The sequence below is a fragment of the Molossus molossus genome, unplaced genomic scaffold (genome assembly GCF_014108415.1).
Source record: "Molossus molossus isolate mMolMol1 unplaced genomic scaffold, mMolMol1.p scaffold_m16_p_10, whole genome shotgun sequence".
NCBI classification, from domain to species: domain Eukaryota; kingdom Metazoa; phylum Chordata; class Mammalia; order Chiroptera; family Molossidae; genus Molossus; species Molossus molossus.
Window position 1 is genome coordinate 812,716 of NW_023425345.1, and position 21,558 is coordinate 834,273.

A 21,558-nucleotide genomic window follows, 5' to 3' on the forward strand; every position below is an offset into this window, starting at 1 on the left:
AGGGCTGGGGACAAAGTGCAAGCGAGGCACATGCCCTTAGCAGGAACCGAACCCGGGTCTCTCTGGCCCGTGGGCCGATGCTCTAACCACGGAGCCAAACCGGCCAGGGCTGGAGCAGACATTTTTGTTTGATTTCATCTGACTGCGTTTCAGCTGGAGTAGTTTTTAAGCCAAGCTTAGTTGTGAGTGCAGAGTTTTGCCTGACACAGCCTTCTGCAAACGTAGGGCAAAACGGTTTCTGAAATGTGCTCCAGAGCCTTGTGAGCCGCACCTCACACCTCGTGTTCTTTGAGATTTCCCTCCAAAAACGCTGCCGGCCTGCAGTGGACACTTGTGCACGGGCGGGGCAAGTGTCCTTCCTCGCTTTTTGCCAAGGACACAGAGATTCTGTGAGATTCGGTGACGTTCCCGAGACCACCAGCCCGTCCTTGTCCCCTCCCCAAAGGGTTGTCAGGAAGTTCGTCCTATTCAGAAGCTGGGTCCTCCCTTTGCCCCCTGCTCTGCTGGCCCAGTGCCTGGCAGGCGGAGGAAGAAGATGCTGCCGCCTCCTCCCTGCCCGCCCGCCCGCCCTCTCTCCTCCTCCCCTCCTCTCCACTTCCCGAAGCTGCTTCCTCGTGGGAGGGGGAGTGCGAGGGACCAAGGCGCCGTAGAGGCTGTAGAAATCCTGCAGACATGTCCAAGGAGACTCGCCTGGTCTGCTGCAGATGCACTGCGGACTGGTCAGGGCGGAACCCGGAACCCCGTCTGCATCTTCCCTGAGCTTGGTCTGGGTGGCACCCTGGGTCTCCAGGGTGGGCGGCTGGGGCTCCTCACCCGGGAAACGCCGGGGTCCCACCCCGCCCAGCCAGACTTTCATCTGCCGACCCCACAGGGAGAGTGGCCCCCACGTGAAGAAAAGGGCAAACGAGAAGCCATCAACATGTGGAATTTTTGACACTTTCTTTGGATATATGTTTTGACTTCTGTTTGCTTTGTTAATCCTCACCCAAGGGTATTTTTAGAGAGAGTGGAAGGGAGGAAGGGAGAGAAACATCCATGTGAGAGAGACACAGTGATTGGTTGCCTCCCGCATGACCCGGACTGGAGCCAGGGAGCCAACCTGCAACTGAGGTCTGTGCCCTTGACTGGGAACTGGACCCGTGACCCTTCGGGCCGTGGGCTGACGCTCTACCGCTGACCCAAACCAGCCAGGGTGCTTTGACATTTTTGAAGGCAAAGGAATTCACATTTATGTCAGTGAGTGTTTCCAATGCGCCAGGTGCATTCATTCTTCGGAGGAAACTGGGCCCAGGGGTGTCGGCCCCTCGCCTGCGGTCCCAGGGCAGAGTCCGCTGCAGAGTGGGAATTTGACTCAGTAGCTGCCAACTGGTCCTGGCTTCCTCCCTGCCCCAGCCTGTCCCCTCCCCTCACTGTCCTCACCCTCGGTCGGCCCCCAGTGCTCTCTGTCTCCACATGTGGTCAGACGCTGCGGTGGTTGGGGGCAGTGAAGTGCCAGCCAGAGGCCGGGGTGGGCATGGCCAAGGGGAGCCAGGCAGCTGGGGGAGATGCCATCTGCCCAGGCGCTGAGCATCAGGGAGGCCACGGCGGGCCAGGTCGAGTGAGCAGAAGCCAGGCTCCTGCCTGGGCCATGCTCACCCTGGAGCACCAGACGCTCTGCCCACCATGCGGCCAGCAGACCTGGCATGGGGCGGGGCGGCTGCAGCGTGTGCAGAGAACCTCTGCAACCAGGTCCCGGGCGCAGCCGGGCTTCAGACAGGCCGCACTCCGGTGACCCCAGCCGGTGGAAACGGGCGGGTTTTGAAGGAGCAGCTACACTGCCTTCCTGGTCCGGGAGTCAGAGGGCGTGATGCCATCGTTAGCCAGCCGGGCTCTGGGGTCCCACAGGCCTGGGTTCGGCTGTGCCGTCCGTGAGCTTGACGCCCTTGGGGAAGTCGGGGCACCTTCTGAGCCTCCGCCTCCTCACATGCTAAGTGGGTACAATAATGGGTTAAACGGGACATAAGAAGGACTCTCCACCCCGGGTTGGTGCCAGGACCGAGCACGGCATCTAGCAGACACGTGGTCAGGAAATGCCCGGCGGGTTAATGGTTGTGGACTGACGGACACATTCCTGGGCTCGGGACACGGCTCCAGAAACAGAACCACGGCAGGAATGCTCACCCTCTGCCTGTGGGGAGGCAGAGATGAATGAGCCGTACCCCTGCCCTGGAGGAAGGATGGAGAAGGAAGACGAGAGGGCACTTGGGGGCGATGGTCAGCGTGTGCTGGGCTAGAGCTGGCCCCCAGTCTGGAGAGCAGGTTCTCCCTGCGATCGTAGTGTCTGAGCAACTGAGGGACGAGGAAGCAGGTCCTAGCAAAGGTGACCCGTCTTCACTTCTCAGGGCCGCATGCCGGGTCGTGTGTTCAGGACCGGGACGGGAGAAGGCGGTGCTGAGTGGAGGCGGGAGGAGCCACGCCCCTGATGGCGCCTCTGGTCTGTGCGCTGTTTCAGGTCCTAAAGTGAGTGAGCCGCAGGTGGCGCCATCTCAGACGGCAGCTCCTCCACAGAGCGACTTCGCCAGCTACTTCGTGAGTGCTGAGGAGTGCCTGAGGCTCCTCCCCCAGAGACTGAAGGAGTCCTTCCAGGTAACCCCACCCTCCACTCCCGGCCACGGCCACGCAGCCACCTCCAGTGTGCTGGCCAGAGCCCCGCTCGTCCTGCTCACCACAGAGCACAGCGCCCCCACCCCTCCTGGGAGGGGCTGACTTCTGCAGGCCTCACCCCCTGAGGGCCTTTCCTGTGGGCGCGGCCAGATGTGCCTTCTTTCTGCCTCTCCAAGGCCTTGGAGAAGTATGGAGACGCCCTCACAGGAGGAGGGGGAACAGGCACAACGACCCCAGTTGTGGCGAATGTAGGGTCCATTCATCCATTTTATCCAGTCCACTCTCACCGACCAGCATTGCACACTTACCGTAGGCTAAATGTGGGGGAGGGCAGACACAGCCCTGTCCAGGGAGCTCGGTCCAGTCCAAGACACAGCTGGTAAATGCACAGTGCAGACCCAGCGTGATTGGCTGTCAGAGGGGAACTGGAGCGTGCTGTGAGGGCACAGGGAAAAGACCCTGCTAGGAGAGCTTCCTGGAGGAGGTGACCACTGGTCGCACCTTAAACCTTCAGCACGTGCTGACAGAAAAAGAAGGGGACAGACTGCGGAAGAGGGAGCCCGGGCAAGGCGGGTGCCAGTAGGGCGTGGTCTTTAGGGAAAAGCCCGCAGCTCAGTGTGACCGACTGGGCTGCATGAGGAAAGCTGTAAGAGACAAGACGGGAGACAGCAGCCATTCGAACATGGGCAGCTGCAGGGTGACCGCAGCCGGTTCTGAGCTGAAAAGTGAAAGGGTGATTCAAGCGGAAGGAGAGCCCTTCCAGACCTGCCGGGCGCTGGCCGAGTGCTTTGCGTGTGCTGGCGCCAGGGACGGCAGGACCCGGTTCAGAGGAGAGGGATGGCCCGAGGCACCAGGGACGGCAGAACCCGGTTCAGAGGAGAGGGATGGCCCGAGGCGCCAGGGACGTCAGAACCCGGTTCAGAGGAGAGGGATGGCCCGAGGCGCCAGGGACGGCAGGACCCGGTTCAGAGGAGAGGGATGGCCCGAGGCGCCAGGGACGTCAGGACCCGGTTTAGGTGAGAGGGATGGCCCGAGGCGCCAGGGACGTCAGGACCCGGTTCAGAGGAGAGGGATGGCCCGAGGCGCCAGGGACGTCAGGACCCGGTTTAGGTGAGAGGGATGGCCCGAGGCGCCAGGGACGGCAGGACCCGGTTCAGAGGAGAGGGATGGCCCGAGGCGCCAGGGACGGCAGGACCCGGTTCAGAGGAGAGGGATGGCCCGAGGCGCCAGGGACGGCAGGACCCGGTTCAGAGGAGAGGGATGGCCCGAGGCGCCAGGGACGTCAGAACCCGGTTCAGAGGAGAGGGATGGCCCGAGGCGCCAGGGACGGCAGAACCTGGTTCAGAGGAGAGGGATGGCCCGAGGTGCCAGGGACGTCAGGACCCGGTTCAGAGGAGAGGGATGGCCCGAGGCGCCAGGGACGGCAGGACCCGGTTTAGGTGAGAGGGATGGCCCGAGGCACCAGGGACGGCAGGACCCGGTTCAGAGGAGAGGGATGGCCCGAGGCGCCAGGGACGGCAGGACCCGGTTCAGAGGAGAGGGATGGCCCGAGGCGCCAGGGACGGCAGGACCCGGTTCAGAGGAGAGGGATGGCCCGAGGCGCCAGGGACGGCAGGACCCGGTTTAGGTGAGAGGGATGGCCCGAGGCACCAGGGACGTCAGGACCCGGTTTAGGTGAGAGGGATGGCCCGAGGCGCCAGGGACGGCAGAACCTGGTTCAGAGGAGAGGGATGGCCCGAGGCGCGCTGCCAGCCATCTGCAGAGCTGGGGTCTGGGGCTCAGCGCCTGCTGCCAGATGCACCCGCGTTCCTGCAGCGGCTTCCTCACCTGCAAAACGGGAATCCGTGCCCTCGGGCATCAGGGCCCCCAGTGCACAGGGGCCCTGCGAAGTCCGGGGCGCGGCTGGTGCCAGTCTCAGCCAGAGCTCCAGCTTCAGCACCACCAGCAAAGACAGCTCTGGCGCCTGGGCCGGTGTGGCTCAGCGGTCAGAGTGTCGGCCCGTGGACCTAAGGGTCGCAGGTTTGATTCTGGTCAAGGGCACGTACCTTGGTTGCAGTTCGGACCCTGGCCCTAGTTGGGGTCATGTGGAAGGCAGCCAATCGATGTGTCTCTTTATGTCGATGTTTCTCTCTCTTTCTCTCTCCCCCCTCCCACTCTATCTGAAAATAAATGGAAAAATATGCTCGGGTGAGGATTAAAAAAAAATAGCTCTGGCCTCCAGGCAGCTCCTCGGGGTGAAGTTCAGAACAAGCGCTGTTTCCTGCAGGCTGGGTGGCAGACGCAATGAGAGGTACACGGAGACCCCAGCAAGGTTTCATCTACTGGAAATCTGAGGCACTCTCGCCTCTGGTGCTGGGCACCGGGGCCACGAGCCGGGAATGGGGGAAGGCTTCTCTGCCCCCTGGCCGAGCTCTGCGGCAGGAGAGGGCCCTGGAGCGGGCGTGCCCTGCCCCTCACCCTGGAGATGAGCCTGCGTGCGGGGTCCTGGGAGGGGAAGGGCTCTGACCCTGCGCTGTGTTCGCAGGACCTCTACTCCGCCTTCTTCAGGATGGACACCGACAGGGACGGCATCATCAGCATGCGCGACCTGCACCGGCTGCTGCAGCCGCTGTTCACGCTCAAAGACGAGGAGTTTGAGCGCCTCCTGGGCCTCCTGGGCCTGCGGCTGAGCGTCACATTGAACTTTCGGGAATTCCGAAACTTGTTTGAGAAGACACCACCCTCAGCAGGTGAAGCCCCTCAGAGGCTCATCCGGTAAGGAGGCGCCTCGGCATCTGTCCCGTCTGCCCGCCTTTGCCAGCACCGGGTCCGCCCCCCCACTGCCCACAGGGGCGCAAGGAACGTGCTGTCCCCAGTGCCACTGTTTGTCGTCTTCGCTCAGAAAGTCGCACGGAGAGTACGCGTGCAAGGTCGAAAGACTGGGAACACAGATGCGGGTAGAAGGGGCCTGGCGTGAGCACCGGGAGCATTAGCTGGGGATTTCCCTGTGCATCTATCATTCAGTCTTTTTTCTGTGCACCGAAATACGTACGTACCTTTCTGTATTTTCCTTTTTGTAAATCTGGGCCGGCTGTGCCGACTGCTCCGGGAGAAGCCAGGACTCCCTCCAGCCCTGTGCCAGGCACCGTGTGCCCAGAGCCTCGCCCACCCGGGCCAGCCTCACACGCAGCCAGGAGGAGACTGGGCCCTCTGTCCCCTGGGCTCTCTCAGTGAGAGCACACAGCCCTGAGGCAGTAACGCCTCCCATCTAACCGGCCATCACAGTGCCCCGCCGACACCTGCAGGAGGCCAATGAAGTAGCCATCCAGCCCGTCCTCCCCCGATATTATAACATCAATCCTTCTGAACCGGCACTGTCCCCCGTGATAACACGGAAGTGTGGTTTTTGTGTTGCCCTTGAGGTGTTGGTGGCCCCAGGGGCTCCGGACACTTCACCGGGAAAGGCAGCCCCCGGAGGGGAGCCCCGGAAGCCCCTCACGGGCCATGCTGTGGGTTGCTGCAGAAAGCTCTAATCTTAGCCCTCCTCCCGCACCCGAGTCTGTCGGTTTTATCTGCCTGCACTCACACAGAAGCAGGAAGGGACGACTGTGGCCTCTTCCTGCGGGGGGTTCACGTGGCCCGAGAGCCGGACGGCTGCCTCTCGATGCTTGCTTCTGAGAAGCTCTCGCGTGAGACGTGATTGCTTAACATGAAAACAACACAAAAGAGCCTTCAGAAGGACTCTTCTGCAGACGCATGCAGAGTGAGCGTGACCGTTTCAGGCACAGAGCGCAATCTTCCATTCAAGTGGCTCAGCCTTCTCGTGTTCCTTCGTTCACTCGTCAGACACGTACCAAGGGCTGAGTCTCTGCTGGACTCCCGCCCCAGGATAGGTGGTGCAGAGATGAGACGAACGCCCCCTTCGAGAGGCTCGGGGTTGAAAGTGGGACAGGTGGAAAAATACGAGCTACACTCAAATTCAAGGGCGTCTGGAAGTACCACAGGGAGGGGAGCGGCAAAGCCTGCTAGCGCTGCATAGGAAAAGCGGGACATTTGAGTTGGGTCTTGAGGTGTGAGTAGGAGTTTTTTAGATACAGACTACCGGGATGGTGGTTCAAGGCCAGGGAACCGCATTTGCAAAATCAGAGGTGGGAGTGTGGAGCAGATTCAGGAGTGGGGAGAAGATGTGTGTGCAGGAGCGGCGTGCATGGTGGGCGTGGCAGGAGAGGCCTGGAGGTGAGGGGACCGCCACGCGGGGCCTGGAGTGCCAGCTGAGGAGTTCATCCTTTATCCATGGCAGGAGAGGATTTCATGGCGTGGACTGAGGGGGTGACATTGTGTTGTGGGAAGACCCTTCAGCAGCCCCAGAGTAGAGGATGGGTGTGAAGGAGAGGCAGGGGTACTGCTTTAGAAAGAAAGCCCGCCTCCCATGGCCAGACCCTGTGCCCACGCTTCATGCAGACGTACCCTCTGGTAGTCCCTCAGCCCCACGACGAGGCATTGCTCTCTGGCTTTCCAGATGAAGGAATCGGGGCCCAGGGAAAAGTCAATGACTTGCTCAGGCAATGAGTGTCAGCGCAGGGGGTGAGCCCAGGATGCCTGTCAGGAGGGGCCACTTTCTCTGCTGGAGACCTCAGCCTCTGTCACCTCCCCGGCCTCGCCTCCCCGGCAGCCAGGCGGGACTCAGCCCTCTCTGGAGCCCCCCTCCCCCTCCCGAGCCTTCCCCTTCCCACCTGCATCACCAAAGCGCAGGACTTTGGAAAACGTTAAGGATTCATGATTGTCGAGGAGAGGAAGACCATCTTGTTTAAGTGTATAAACCTTCCCACGTTTAAGTGTATAAATGCTAATTAGAATGACCGGCCAAATCACGTGTCTCATTTCTACGTCTCGGACTCCTTTCCGCTCACCTTGGATAAAACACACCTGCTTGTCCATTTATCTGACAACCTACCTCAAGTTCCTTTTGGTGCTTGTACATCCAAAAAGATGACAGAATTCCGCCACATGTCCTTTCAAACTTCTTGTCCCCAAATGTTGCATGACCACGCTCTTCCTGTTGAATGAAAATACCCAGTCTCCCTTTGTCCTTAGAACTATGTCTCTCGCTCGTCCAGAGATTTGGCTGCTACGATTCGTTTCACCATCATCTACGGGCTCTGGGGTGCTGTTCTCTCTGTTCATTCATCTCTGGTTCACGTAGTAACCGTGAACCCTCCTCCCGCCGCGGTGTCCTCCCCTTTGCCACCTGGGCATGAAACCAGAGTTCTAGTTTTCAGCTCCGTGCAGTAAGGCTAACACAGACCACGAGGATGGCGCCTGTCTCCTGACGGGCACTGGTACGCTTTGGCAGTGTGGCGGTCAGGAGACGGCTGATGTGACAAACACAGACCACGAGGATGGCGCCTGTCTCCTGACGGGCGCTGGTACGCTTTGGCAGTGCGGCGGTCAGGAGACAGGTGATGTGACAAACACAGACCACGAGGGTGGCGCCTGCCTCCTGACGGGCGCTGGTACGCTTTGGCAGTGCGGCGGTCAGGAAACGGGTGATGTGACAAACACAGACCACGAGGGTGGCGCCTGCCTCCTGACGGGCGCTGGTACGCTTTGGCAGTGCGGCGGTCAGGAGACGGGTGATGTGACAAACACAGACCACGAGGGTGGCGCCTGCCTCCTGACGGGCGCCGGTACGCTTTGGCAGTGCGGCGGTCAGGAGACGGGTGATGTGACAACCGCGCTTCGTGTCAGTGCGGCATCATTCGGCCAGGCAGTTCCATCGCTCTTTGTTTCTTATTCTTTTAGTGTCTCTTTTAGCATATTGGAAACAATTCATGAATCCTGATTAAATCTTTCTTGGGCTGTGTCAATAGATCTAGTAAAATTAAAACCAAGCTCGCTGAGACCCCATAATGTATCAGATAGATGAGGGTTCAGTGGACCCATATGGTAACTGCAAGACAGAATGCCTTTGTTTTGTTTTTTTAATCCTCACCCAAGGATATTTTTCCATTTATCTTCAGATTGGGAGGGAGGGAGAGAGAGAGAGACCGATGTGAGAGAGACCGATGTGAGAGAGATACATCGATTGGTTGCTTCCCACACGGCCCCGCCTAGGGCCAGGGACCGAACCTCAACCGAGATACGTACCCTTGATCAGAATCGAACCCATGACTCTGGTCCCGGGGCCGATGTTCTAACTGCTGAGCCAAGCTGGCCAGGGCAGAATGTATTTCATTTAATAAAGATAATAAATAAGTTTTTTGTTCTTTGGAAGACATCTAAGAAAGAGTAAAAGTCATAAATGTCAATTCTCTCTCATTTTTCTGAATTGTACAGAACTGTTGTTTCTCCCTTAAATATTTGATAGAATTCACTGATGAAATCATCAGGTCCTGGAGTTTTTCTTGGAAGGATTTTAACTAGAAATCCAATTAATTTAATAATTAGAGGATCATTCAGAGCTTCTATTCCTTCTTGAATGACATTTTGTGACTTGTGTCTTTTAAGATATTTATCCATTTAATCTAAGTTGTTGACTTCATAGGAGTGTTTTTCACAGTATTACCATAGTATTCTTTTCATTTCTGTGGGGCCTGTAGTGACATCTTTTCTTTCATTTCTGATATCGGTAGTTGATGTCTTCTCCCCTTTTTCCTGGATTTATTTAGCTAAAGTTTTATCAACTTTATTGATATTTTCAAAGAACCAGCTTTTTGTTTCATTGATTTTTCTCTATTATTTTTATGTTTCAACTTTATTGATTTCTCCTCTTTATTATTTCCTTCTTCTTTCAGTATAGTTTTCTGTCCTTTTTTATTTTAAGTTGAAAACAGAATTTTCATTTTACTTCTTTCCTTTCTAATATAATCCCTCAGTGCTACTGATTTCTTTGTAGGCCCCGATTTAGCTGCATTCCACAAATTTGGGCATGTTGGATTTTTATTTTCATTTAATCCAAAGTATTTTCTGATTTTCCTTGAGACATGGATAATTTAGAAGTGTGTTTTCTAATTTCTAAATATTTTCATCCTTTTCCGATATCTTTCTGTTGTTGATTTCTAGTTCAGTTCTCTTATGGTCAAAGAACATAGCGTGAGTTTAATTGTTTTAAATTGTTCGAGAAAGGGCCTATCTTGAACACTCTAAGTTTACTTGAAAAGAGTGTATATTTGGCTGTTGGTAGAGTGTTCTATAAACGTCGGTGAAATCACGTCAGCTGGTCGTGTCCAGGGCACCTATATGTTCTTGCTCATTCTGTCCACTCATTCTGTCAGTCACTGGGAGGAGTGTTGAAGTCTCCCACAGTCACTTTGCAGCTGTCTGTTTCTCCTTCCAGTTCTGCAAGTTCATGCTTCATGTACTTGGAAACTCTGAGAGAAAATAGTAAATTATAGTGACAGGCATATTTATCATTTCTGCTTCTCTTCCTTTGTTGCTGAAGTTCTGAGTTACCCTTGCTGTCATTTACCTTCCCCTGAAGAACTTCCTTAGCGTGCTTGTCCTCATTTTCCTTCATGGAGAATATCATTATAGCTCCTTCATTTCTAACAGGTATTTTGCTGTATATAGGATTCTGAGTTTACAGTTCTTCTGTTTCAGCACTTTAACAATGTTTTCCACTGTCTTCTGGATCCCATTGTTTGGGTGAGAAATCTGTCGTCATTCAAATGGTCTCCGTGTGCGCGTGCGCGCTACGCCCTATTTCTCAGGTTGGTTTTAAGATTTTTTTTTACCTTTGTTTTTTAGTAGTTTTAGTCTGATGTGGCTGAGTGTGATTTTTTCTGAGTTAATCTTTTGGAGATTTGACTTCTCAAATTAATACATTTCTGTTTTTCATCAAATTTAGAGGGAGGTTACATTTAGTATTCCCTCAAGTTCGAAAAGAATTTGTGTACCAAGTGTCAATTTTGTTTCTGTACCAATCTCTCTCTCCTTTCCTTTTGGTATCCAACGACATGAATGCTAGACCTTTTGATTTTTGTATCACAGAACCCAGTATCATAGGCCCAAGTCTATATATCTTTCTCTGTTGATCATATTGGTTTATTTCTGTTCATCTGTTTACATATCTGCTGACTCACTGCTCTGTCTTCTTCATTCTGTCATTGAGCCAATCCAGTGACAAATTTTTTAAATTTCAGTTGTTTTCTTTAAAACTATTTTTCTTTATTTATTTTAAAGAGAGAGGAAGGGAGAGAAACATAGAAACATTGATGACAGAAAACATCGATTGGCTGCCTTCTGCATGCCCCCCACTGGGGATTGGGCCCACAACCTGGGCATGTGCCCTGACTGGGAATAGAACCAGTGACCTTCTGGTGCAGGGGTCGATGCTCAAGCACTGAGCCACACCGGCTGGGCTTCAGTTGTATTTTTATGTTCTAAAGTTTCCACTGGGTCCCCACCCCCTGCCTTTTTAAAGAAGTTTCTATTTCTTTGTTCAGAACTTCTGTCCTTCCCTTTATTTCAAGGATGTTTACTCTTACTTCATGGTTATAATAGCTGCTTTAAAATATGATAACTTCCTAATTTCAACATCTTGGAGTTGACGTCTGTTGACTTTTACCTTGAAAATTGTTGGGAGTTTCTTGGTTCTTTGAGCAATTCGGATGGTGTCATGGATGTTTTTAATACTACGCTGTGGCACTCTGGCCCTGTTAAAACCCTCAGTAGTGTGTGGGTTCTGTTTTTGTGAGCGGGCAAGCCATCCAGTTCGTTTCCGATGGTGCGTTCTCACCTGCCTGCTGTGGTTTCGGTGTTGGTTTAGTTTTCAAAGCCACTGAGCTTTGTCCGGCCAGCCCATGCGTGCAGCACCCAGGGCCAGTGTGAGCCACGCCGCAGTCACACCCTCAAGGCTTTCGTGCTACTTTGGGTTAATTTCAAACATGTGCACGCAGAGGGCAGCCTGGAGCCTCCTGCACTGATCCGGCACCCCGTCGCCCACCTCTCCCCTCTCTCTGCTTTCTCCCCACACTCTTCAGCCCGAGAAACCCCCTCTCCTGTTGTGGTTGTTGCTGTGGTCTTCTGTCTGGAAAACAGGTCTTCAGGTCTGAGGTTTTAGCCTCTCTGTGCTGTGTGCTTCCATGGCAGGGCGAACCTCCAGGGCAGCACGGAGGGCGGGGAAGGGAGCAATGTGGACCGCTCCCACACCCCGCCGTGCACAGGGACTGCTTCCCCGGCCCCGGGCTGGAGAGGAGATTTTCAGCTGTGGGGAGTGGTTTGCCCACAGCTATTGCTGGTGCCACCACAAAGTGCAGCTCTTAACTGGGCTTGCCTTGGATCAGGCTCGGAGAGTAAAAAGACACAAAGAGGGGGTCCCCTCACATTCTTTGACCTTTGGGGTCCTCTTCCTAGTTCCGTTTCTGGGCATGACCCGTCCGCTGGGCAGTTCCAGAATCAGGACTTCCCCTGACCCTCGGCTGGGAAGATGGGAGGGAAGATCCCATGGAACTCACCCCCCTGTAGCAGTCAGTCATCAAGTCCCGCCCCCCCGTCCACCCGCCTGCCAGTACCTACTTCTTAGTGTCCTCCAAGAGTTCGCTCCTGAGCTCTGTCTAGATGTTTTTGCTGTTGTCAGTGGGAGAGAAGGGATGAAGTGCGTCCATTCCTTCTTAACCGGGGCCAGAAGCCCAGCTCAGGACTCTTGCCCTACCTGGAGTTTTACATCACTGCTCGGACAGCCACCCCCTGGCCTTCCTAGCCGGAATGGCCCCTCCCGCCCATCATGCGCCGTCACGCTCCGTATCCGAGGTGATCGGAGCTGCTTGTTTCCATGTGTGTGCTGCCTGTTCCCCGCGCAGTGGGAGCCCCCGGAAGACGCAGGCTCTGTCCACACTGCTCGTCCCAACGTCTGAAGGCCCGAGAGGGGACGGGACGCAGGCTTGTTTGCGTCTGTGACTGAGGGGCGGCTGCGGGAAGCCTGGGTCTGATGTCCGGGTCTAGACATCCAGGCAACAGGACAGGAAATAAGTGCTTTTGGGAAAGGCCGTAGAGAGACCTCCAGTCTCCGTAGAGGAGACAAGATGGGGGGAAGGAGAAATGGGTGGGCAGATCTGTCCGGGTCCCTAAGGAAATCAAGCCCGTGGCCTAGAAAAGGAACTGGGCTGGCGGAGGCTGTTTGGACACGCGCTTGGATGGTGAGGTCAGTGCGGGTGTGCTGACTGCAGAGGTAGAAGCTGCCGCCAGGGCCTCGGGGTGACGGAGGACAAGGTGCAGCATTCGGATCCAAGACCTTCCAGGCAGCTGTGAAAATGCACCGTGACCTGCCAGGCTGCCAAGACCTTCGTGCAAAGCGGAGACAGCAGACCCCACGGACCCTCCCGCCCTCAGAACCCCAGGGTTCTGGGGAGTCCGGTAGGCAGTTGGGGAGAGATGAAACGGAAATGCAGGTGAGGTTGTAGCCGTCGCGTCCAGACGTGGGTGACCAGCATCGAGGTGGCGGTGGGACCGTGAGAAGGAATGGCCTCTCAGAGGGACATAAGCTTTGGGTGGAAGGACAGAGGAGATCAAGGGCTGGGGGAGGGGAACCACGCTGACGGAGGCCAGGCCCCGGTCGGTGTTCCCAGCCCTGGCACCGTTTACAGACCAGCATCACGGTCACGAGGGCGGGCAGACAGGGGAGAGATGGCCGAAGCGTCCTATGTAAGGGGAGGGCAGCAGAGACCCCTGGCACTTGCAATATAGAAGAATCTGGTGAATTTGAAGGCTGGAGATGGTCCAAAGGGAGGCGTGCCGGCCATTGTTTACCTGTGTACCCCAAAGGCTGGCATCTGCTGGAAGAGAGAATGAAGTGAGGCAGGTTCTCATTTGGTCCATTTCAGCAGTGACATGGGGACAGGGAGAAGACCCCAGCGCATCTCAGCTGGGCCTCAGCCCTGCAAATGGAGAACAGGCAAGAATGTGTGTTCACCGAACCACGCAGGTCAAAGTTTCTGTAGTTCATCAAAGAGATGCTGCCTTGATGAGACCCATTCTGGGTGACACACGGGTCAATGGCACTCGGTGGGCTTCCGGGGTAATGACAGTCGCCGTGGCTCGGTGACCACTGGCTGCTGGGCACCGGCAGTCGCCGGCAGTTTGAGGGGTGGTCGGGGTAGCCGTCAGAGGGCAGCAGGCTGTTTGAGAAGGCGCCGAAAGGAGGGGCCAGATGCGTAGCAATGACTGCCGCTGAGGTCGTTGGTTCCAGTTGCTGGGACCTGGCTCGCCGTCTGCTTTGAAAGTGGGTGACGGCGGCACGTTCCGGGAGAGCGTCTCGTGGGTGGAAGCTGTGGCCCTCGTGCCCCAGGGCCTGGCCCGGCGCGGCGCTTGGGTCCTCGGCCACGCTGCCTGCTGACTTCATAGGAACACCGAGAGGGGCGAGGCCCTCGGGGCAGTGCCCACCGCGGCGGGCCCTCGCCCGTCAAAGCGTAAGATTTCGTGGGTGTTTGCCTGTGAGGAGTGATGTTCAAGGGGACACCCAAGCGGCCATATCGGATGCAAAGGAAAATCGCGGTGAGAAAGGCTGGCCTGGGCATCAGGGCCGGGCGGCCAGGATGCCAGCACTGCCTTGCGCCTCAGCTCGTGCCAAGCTCCGGGCCCGTGGTCATGGGTCCAGGTCGTCGTCCCCCTGGACACTCGCAGTGCCCCGGGCCCGTGGTCATGGGCCCTGTGGTCATCGTCCCTCTGCAGACTCGCAGTGCTCCGGGCCCGTGGTCATGGGTCCTGTGGTCATCGTCCCCCTGGACACTCAGAGTGCTCCGGGCCCGTGGTCATGGGTCCTGTGGTCATCATCCCCCTGGACACTCAGAGTGCTCCGGGCCCGTGGTCATGGGTCCAGGTCGTCGTCCCCCTGCAGACTCGCAGTGCTTTGGGCCCGTGGTCATGGGTCTAGGTCGTCGTCCCCCTGGACACTCGCAGTGCTCCGGGCCCGTGGTCATGGGTCCTGTGGTCATCGTCCCCCTGGACACTCACAGTGCTCTGGGCCCGTGGTCATGGGTCCAGGTCGTCGTCCCCCTGCAGACTCGCAGTGCTCCGGGCCCGTGGTCATAGGTCCTGTGGTCATCATCCCCCTGGACACTCACAGTGCCCCGGGCCCGTGGTCATGGGTCCAGGTCGTCGTCCCCCTGCAGACTCGCAGTGCCCCGGGCCCGTGGTCATGGGTCCAAGTCGTCGTCCCCCTGCAGACTCGCAGTGCTCCGGGCCCGTGGTCATGGGTCCGGGTCGTCGTCCCCCTGCAGACTCGCAGTGCCCCGGGCCCGTGGTCATGGGTCCAAGTCGTCGTCCCCCTGCAGACTCGCAGTGCCCCGGGCCCGTGGTCATGGGTCCAGGTCGTCGTCCCCCTGCAGACTCGCAGTGCTCCGGGCCCGTGGTCATGGGTCCGGGTCGTCGTCCCCCTGCAGACTCGCAGTGCCCCGGGCCTGTGGTCATGGGGTTCGGGCTGTTGTCACCCTGCAGACTCGCAGTGCTCCGGGCCCGTGGTCATGGGTCCGGGTTGTCGTCCCCCTGGACACTCGCAGTGCTCCGGGCCCGTGTGTCCCAGGCAGAAGCGGGTCGTAGTCACAGCAGCACTGCTCTGAGGGTTGCACAGATTTCTGTCCTCCACGGTTTGGGACACACACGTTTCTGCGTTTTCTGAACTGGCAGCATGCTGATTAACTTTTCATTTTTATTCTTTTAATTTTATTTTTTTTAAATCCTCGCTGAGGATATTTTTCCATTAATTTTCAGACAGAGTGGGCGGGGAGGAGAGAGAGAAAAACATCGATGTGAGAGAGACACATCGATTCATTGCCTCCTGCACGACCAGGGCCATGGACTGAACTGTCACGGAGTTACGTGCTCTGACCAGAATCGAACCCATGACTCTTTGGTCCACAGGCCAATGCTCGAACCGCTGAGCCAGACTGGCCAGGAACTGGTTAACTTTTTAAAAGGGCTACATGGAGTTTGTTTCTGCCCCCCACCCTGGTTTTCCTGGGTCCCTTACGGGAAATTCATATGCGGGTCTGTCTGGGGCCTTGGTCGGGTGGCCCCGGTTCCCCCGAGGCAAAGTGCCTGTGAGTCAGTATGCAGGTTCCGGGCCTGCGCACCAACGTGGTCCCATTTCAGGGAACTGTCAGCTGGTCTTGCTGCAGGACTGTCCCGGGCGCTCCTATCCACGGGGAGGACACCCCAGGTGCAGACCTGGGTGTACAGAAGCTCGGGTCCTGAAAACGGAGTGACAGGTGCGGCTGGGAGCTAGGCACCTGTGTGGGGGGAGTTGTGAAGGAGTGACAGGTTTCACACTCCCCTGATTGTTTTCGGTGAGTGGGAGGGTCCAGGGCACCTCCCCTTCCTTCAGCCGCGGCCTTCGCCTCACTTTGGCCTCCCCGAGGCGGTGAACACAGGTCCTCTTTCTGTATCTCGGTGCTCAGCATCCATGAGCAAATAAAGAGTCCGGATGACTTGGCAGCCTTCACACCGAGCCTCTGAACGGTGGCCGAGACGCGTCTGCGAGGAGGCTCCCGTCGTTCCGAACCGCTTGCCGCAGCCGCGCCGTCATTGCGGCCTGTAGCCCAGAAATAAGTTTGTTTTCTTCCGAAGACCCTGAATGCTATAGTGTGTCCCCCGCCCCCGTGAGAATAAATGAGCCCTGTTTGTTTTGTGAGCTGCAGAAAAAGTTTAACCGCATGTATCTGAAAATAAATAAGGACTTGTAAAATCCAAGACTTCCCTAACGTCCAGCTGGGGTGACGAGACTGTAGTTTAAGAATGAAATTAGACCCGATGTGAAATAACAGACTTTGACGGGATCTTTAAAACAACAGGGGTAGAGGAACTCCTTGAGAGATGAATGAGTCCGTTACATTTAAACACAGCTATTTATTTATTTATTCTTTTAAGATCAAAACGGAAGGTCGCGGATTCAGAACTGGCCTGTGACCAGGCTCATCAGTACCTTGTTACCAAAGCCAAAAACAGATGGTCAGACTTGTCTAAGGTAAGAAAAGGACCATTTCCTTGGAAGGAAAGGAAGTTTCTTTCAATACTCCGAGGTGGCCCTGGCCGGTTTGGCTCAGCGGTTAGAGCATCAGCCCACAGACCAGAGAGTCCTGGGTTCGGTTCCCGCTAAGGGCACGTGCCTCAGTTGCAGTTTGTCCCAGGCCCCGGTTGGGGTCGTGTGGGTGGCAGCCACTCGATGTGTCCCTTTCACATCGATGTTTCTCTCTCTCTCTCTTCTTCCCTCTTTCCCTCCCACTCTATCTGAAGATAAATGCAAAAATGTCCTCAGGTGAGGATTAAAAAAACAAACAAACAAACTCCGAGGTCACTGGGATGCTTGAGCTGCTTAGACTGGTGCAGTGGCTCCTTTTGTCTGAAATGAAACCGATTCTCACGTTCATGGTCAACCCAGGTTCAGAAAAATAAGTACTTGTCGGAGTTGCAGGGACAGAAGCTCCTGGCTTCGTCTCGGGTTGGATACATTAGCAGCTTAAAGGGAAATGGAAGACACTGCCACACGTATTTTCCACGGTCACAAACTGCTTTAAAGAGGCGTGGCCCGCCCTGGCCAGTTTCGCTCAGCGGTTAGAGCACCAGCCTGCAGACGGAAGGGTCAGGGTTTGATTCCCCGTCAAGGGCACGTACCTCGGTTTCAGGTTCAATCCCCAGCCCTAGTAGGCGTCGTGCAGAAGGCAACCAATCGATGTGTCTCTCTCACATCGATGCCGCTCTCTCTGTAATCTCCCTCCCTTCCGCTCGCTCTGAAAAGTTATGAAAAGATACCCTCGGGTGAGGATTAACAATAACAACAAATAAAGTAGTAAAGAGGCAGGTCCCTGTGTTGCCAAGATTGTCAGAAGCACCTTCTGAAGGCTCCACAGTCAGGACGGAAACAACGTAACAGCAGCTCCCCGCACAGCTGCAGAGCAGACCCAGAGGCGCCAGGCTAGGTGGTCACCCCTTCGTAATGCAGCACAGCGACTGCACTTCAAAAAGTGCCTTTTGAACTGCATTGCGGAGAACTGTGCATTGTTTTGAAGAATGTCTGCACTTTGTTTCTCTTGGTCATTTTCTGTCTGTGTTTGGTGTCGTGGCCTGTGCCCACGGACTTTCCATCTTTGGAGTCCTTCTGAGCTCCAGGGCTGCACCCCTCCAGCCCGCCTCCTGTCCCTTGTCCTTAGCAGGAGAGCCACTGGGCCTCACAGAGCTCCCAGGCCAGGAGGGTGGCCGTCTAAGGCAGGGCACGAACAGAGCAGACTGGCCCTGCTGGAGAGGCCCGAGGGCTGCCGGCGGGCGGAGCCTTTGTTTCGGCCTTCAGTCCAGCCCTGTTGAAACTCAGCCTCTGTCCCTGCCTGCCTCGGCCTGTCCTCTCTCCGGCGGGTTGGCCTCTCTCCCTGTATGGCCCTCACTCCTCCCAGGCTGCTCCTCCGCACTACGGCCTCTGCAGCTCTCGGTCCTTTTGCAGAACCCCAGGCGTGTGGTGGAGCGAGGGCCGGAGCGCCGGGCTGCTAGCTCAGCATCCTCGTCTGTCCCATGGAAACCTGCCTCTTCTAGAACAGAGCCAGCGGGGGGTGGGGGGACACAGGGTGACAGAGGAAGGGGGTCTGCCTGTGGGGGCATATGGAGGGGGAGGAATGGAGCGTAGGCACCATGCTGTCACCTCTCTGGGACCCCACGGGACTCGAACCCTGCAGGCGCCATGGCAGTGATGTTGGACACCTCTGTCACTCTCTCGGCCTCTTCGGAGTAAAGCACTGAAGGAGCTAGTTCTGGATTCCAAACCTGCAGAAAGTGTGACTCGGTTCATGGATGAGATCAGCCCGTTCACGCCGTGGCGCCCGGTGATGACCGGGCGGCGTCATCCGTGCCCACAGCCCTGTTCTGGGCCCCTGGGACAAGACCCTTGTGGGTCCTACAAGCAGCCAAGGGTATGGAGTTCATCTCCCTGCACTTCCACTCGGGGTTCACCCAGAGGCCTGCCAATACGCCAAAGGATGCGTTCTCTAGTAAAGCTGCCTTCAGCCCGGCCGTGCGGCTCCGTGGTTGAGTGTGACCCATGCACCCAGAGGTCGCTGGTTGGATTCCCGGTCAGGGCACATGCCCAGGTTGTGGGCCCCATCCCCAGTGGGGGGCGTGCAGGAGGCGGCCAGTCGATGTCTCTCTCATCGATGTTTCTATCTCTCCCTCCCTCTCACTTCCTCTCTCTCTAAAATCAATAAAGAACACAAAAAGGTGCGTTCGGAACGTGAAGAGGGACTCGGTGTTCAGTCATTTGGTCACCTCCACACTCCTCCGGCAGGCTGCTGAGCCCCGCTCCCCCCAGGCGCCCCCAGCCGAGCTCTCGGGAGGCGCAGGGCCATCCCACGGGGCAGTGTAATATGCTCATTTCAGTTCGAGTGTTCTCAGAAAATAAGTCCATCGGTGTCTCCAGCAAACATTATGCGCTAACTGCGCACCGTCGCAAGGTTGAGAGACGCAGTGACAGAGGGACAGACAGGCCTCTGCCCGCCGGAGGCCGCGGGGCAGGCAGCAGTGAGAACGCGGGGAAGCGTGTGCCCGGGGTGGGGCTTTCTGCCAGGAACAGGAGGCCCCTGAGAAGCTGGCAGGGGTTGGGGGGGGGCTTTCTGCCCGGGACAGGAGGCCCCTGGGAAGCGTGTGCCCGGGGGGGCTTTCGTACCAGGAACAGGAGGCCCCTGGGGAGCTGGCAGGGGTTGGGCAAGGGCCAGTGGCGTGCCCGCACGGACACTTGGAGGGGCTGCAGGTGGTTCAGCACGGACGGGTCCAAGGGGCCCGCTGGGCGGATGCCAGTGCGAGGCAGGGCGGGGTCAGCAGGGGACAGGTCACCGCAGGCCTTATGTGCTGTGAGCGTTTGTTTTTGGGGTTTTTTTTGGTTAAATTGCAGTAAAATACACATAACAATCACCATCTTAGCCATTTTTAAGTGCACCAATTTATTGGTATTGAGTACAGTCACCTCGTGTTACGTGCTGTTAAGTTTTTAAAGGGACTTTGAAATCTTCCAGACCTAATTTTTTGAAGCTTGTTTTTTAAGTTGTAACTCTACAGTGGGTACAACAATAATATATGTATATAACTACGCATATATATGTATATATATATATATATAGTATGTACATATTTATATATTATAATGTACATAATAATATATATATTATTAATCCTCACCCAAGGATATTTTTTCCATTGCTTTTTTAGAGAGAATCGAAAAGGAGGGAGGGAGCGAGGGAAGGAGGAAGGGGGAGAGAAAGAGAGAAACATCAGTGTGAAAGAGACACATCAGCTGCTTGTTTCCTGTACACGCCCTGACCGGGGCCGGGATCAAACCTGCTACCCAGGGATGTGCCCTTGACCGGGACTGGAACCCGAGACCCTTCGTATGTGGGCTGGTGCTCTAACCACTCAGCAAAACTGGCCAGGGCATATTGTATATATATTTTTGAATAAGTTTAAGTAGTCACCATGTCTTCCAATTCCTATCCCACTGTACACACCCTGACCGGGGCCGGGATCAAACCTGCTACCCAGGGATGTGCCCTTGACCATCGTCCAGATGAAGGGATAGGACTGGGCAACATCTCGCTTTTCCTGTGCAGGGCCAGCCAGCACGTGCTTTCGGCTCTGTGGGCCGCAGGGCCCCACCACCCTGCTCAGTGGCACACGGAAGCCCTGGGCGCGCTCGGGTGCTGGGTTCTGTCCTCTGCAGCGCGGGAGTGATGGTATCCCACTGCAGATGTTTTTTGTTTTTTCTTTTTAAGTATGTTTTTATTGATCTCAGAAAGAAGGGAGAAGGAGAGGGAGAGAAACATCGTTGAGAGAGAACATCGACTGGCCGCCTCCTGCACGCCCCCCACTGGGGATCGGGCCCACGACCTGGGCATGTGCCTGACCAGGAATTGAACCGGCGACCTCCTGGTGCATGGTCGATGCTCGACCACTGGGCCACACCGGCCGGGCCCCACTGCAGTTTCTAATGAGACCGGGCACCTTTTTGTCCCGTTACCTGTCAGCCAGGCTTCCTTCTCTGTGAAGTCCTGCTCGAGCCCTTTTTCAGGTCCCACACGGGACTGTCCGTCTCTTTCTCGCGGCCCGTGGGAACTCCTGCCGTGGTTGGGCTGCTAGTCTTCTGTGAGTGACGTGTGACCCGAATGCCTTCTCCCAGTTTGTGTTCTGTCCGCACCCTTTTGATATGATGTCTTTTGAAGTTTAAGTTCTTCGTAACATAGTCAGATGTATGAACACCTCCCGGCAGGCCGTACGTAAGGAAGCAGGGAGATAGTCTGCGTCCTCGCCCGGGAGCTTAGCCGTCCACCCTCCACACTCAGGTCCTGACCGTGCCTGATGTCCCCCGATGTCCCCACATGTGCCTGAGCAGGGGTCCAGCTCCACCTTCCACGTGGACATCCGGTCGCCCCAGCACCGTTGACTGTAGAGCCCGTGTCCCCCCAGCTCCCACCCCGTCCCTCAGCATCACCACTGTCCTGCATGGAGGCCCTGGCACCATTCGGGTCTGTCAGTCCGTCTGTCCTGGCGCCAGTGCTGCGTCTTCAAGCCCCCGTGGCCGAGCGATGCCTCTGCGTCAGCTGGTGCGCTAGCCCCTCCTTCGTCCTCCCAGAGTCTCCCAGCCAGTGTGTCAGGCTCACAGAGGGAAAACCCCCTGGGACGTTTGCAGAGAACGACCTCTTGCCATCTGGAGTCTCCCAGTGCACGGACGTGGTGTTTCCAGTGACTAGTCGTCTGTAGAAATTTCCGGTGGCGCTTCAGACGTTTCCGTGCAGAAGCCTTGCGGTCGCTGCGACATCTATTCCTAGGACTTGCTATTTCGAATGCCATTTGTAGATGTTATTTTTAAAAATGTATTTTCTGTGTCTGATACATAAAAATGTGGTGACTTTGCCTATTGATATAGAATCCAGATTTCTTGCTGAATTCTCTTATAATACAGTCAGCTCGTCTATG

At 56.2% G+C, this 21,558-nt stretch overlaps 1 protein-coding gene across 1 annotated transcript in view; it reads left to right on the forward strand.

Moving 5' to 3' along the window:
* The window catches only part of EFCAB6 (EF-hand calcium binding domain 6), a 201,718-nt gene that overhangs the window by 116,411 nt on the left and 63,749 nt on the right, over positions 1–21,558 (forward strand). Inside the window, exons 17-19 of the mRNA XM_036252660.1 lie at positions 2,492–2,625; positions 5,168–5,397; positions 16,483–16,579. Coding sequence (XP_036108553.1) covers positions 2,492–2,625; positions 5,168–5,397; positions 16,483–16,579 — 461 coding nt within the window. The remainder of the gene's footprint in view (positions 1–2,491; positions 2,626–5,167; positions 5,398–16,482; positions 16,580–21,558) is intronic.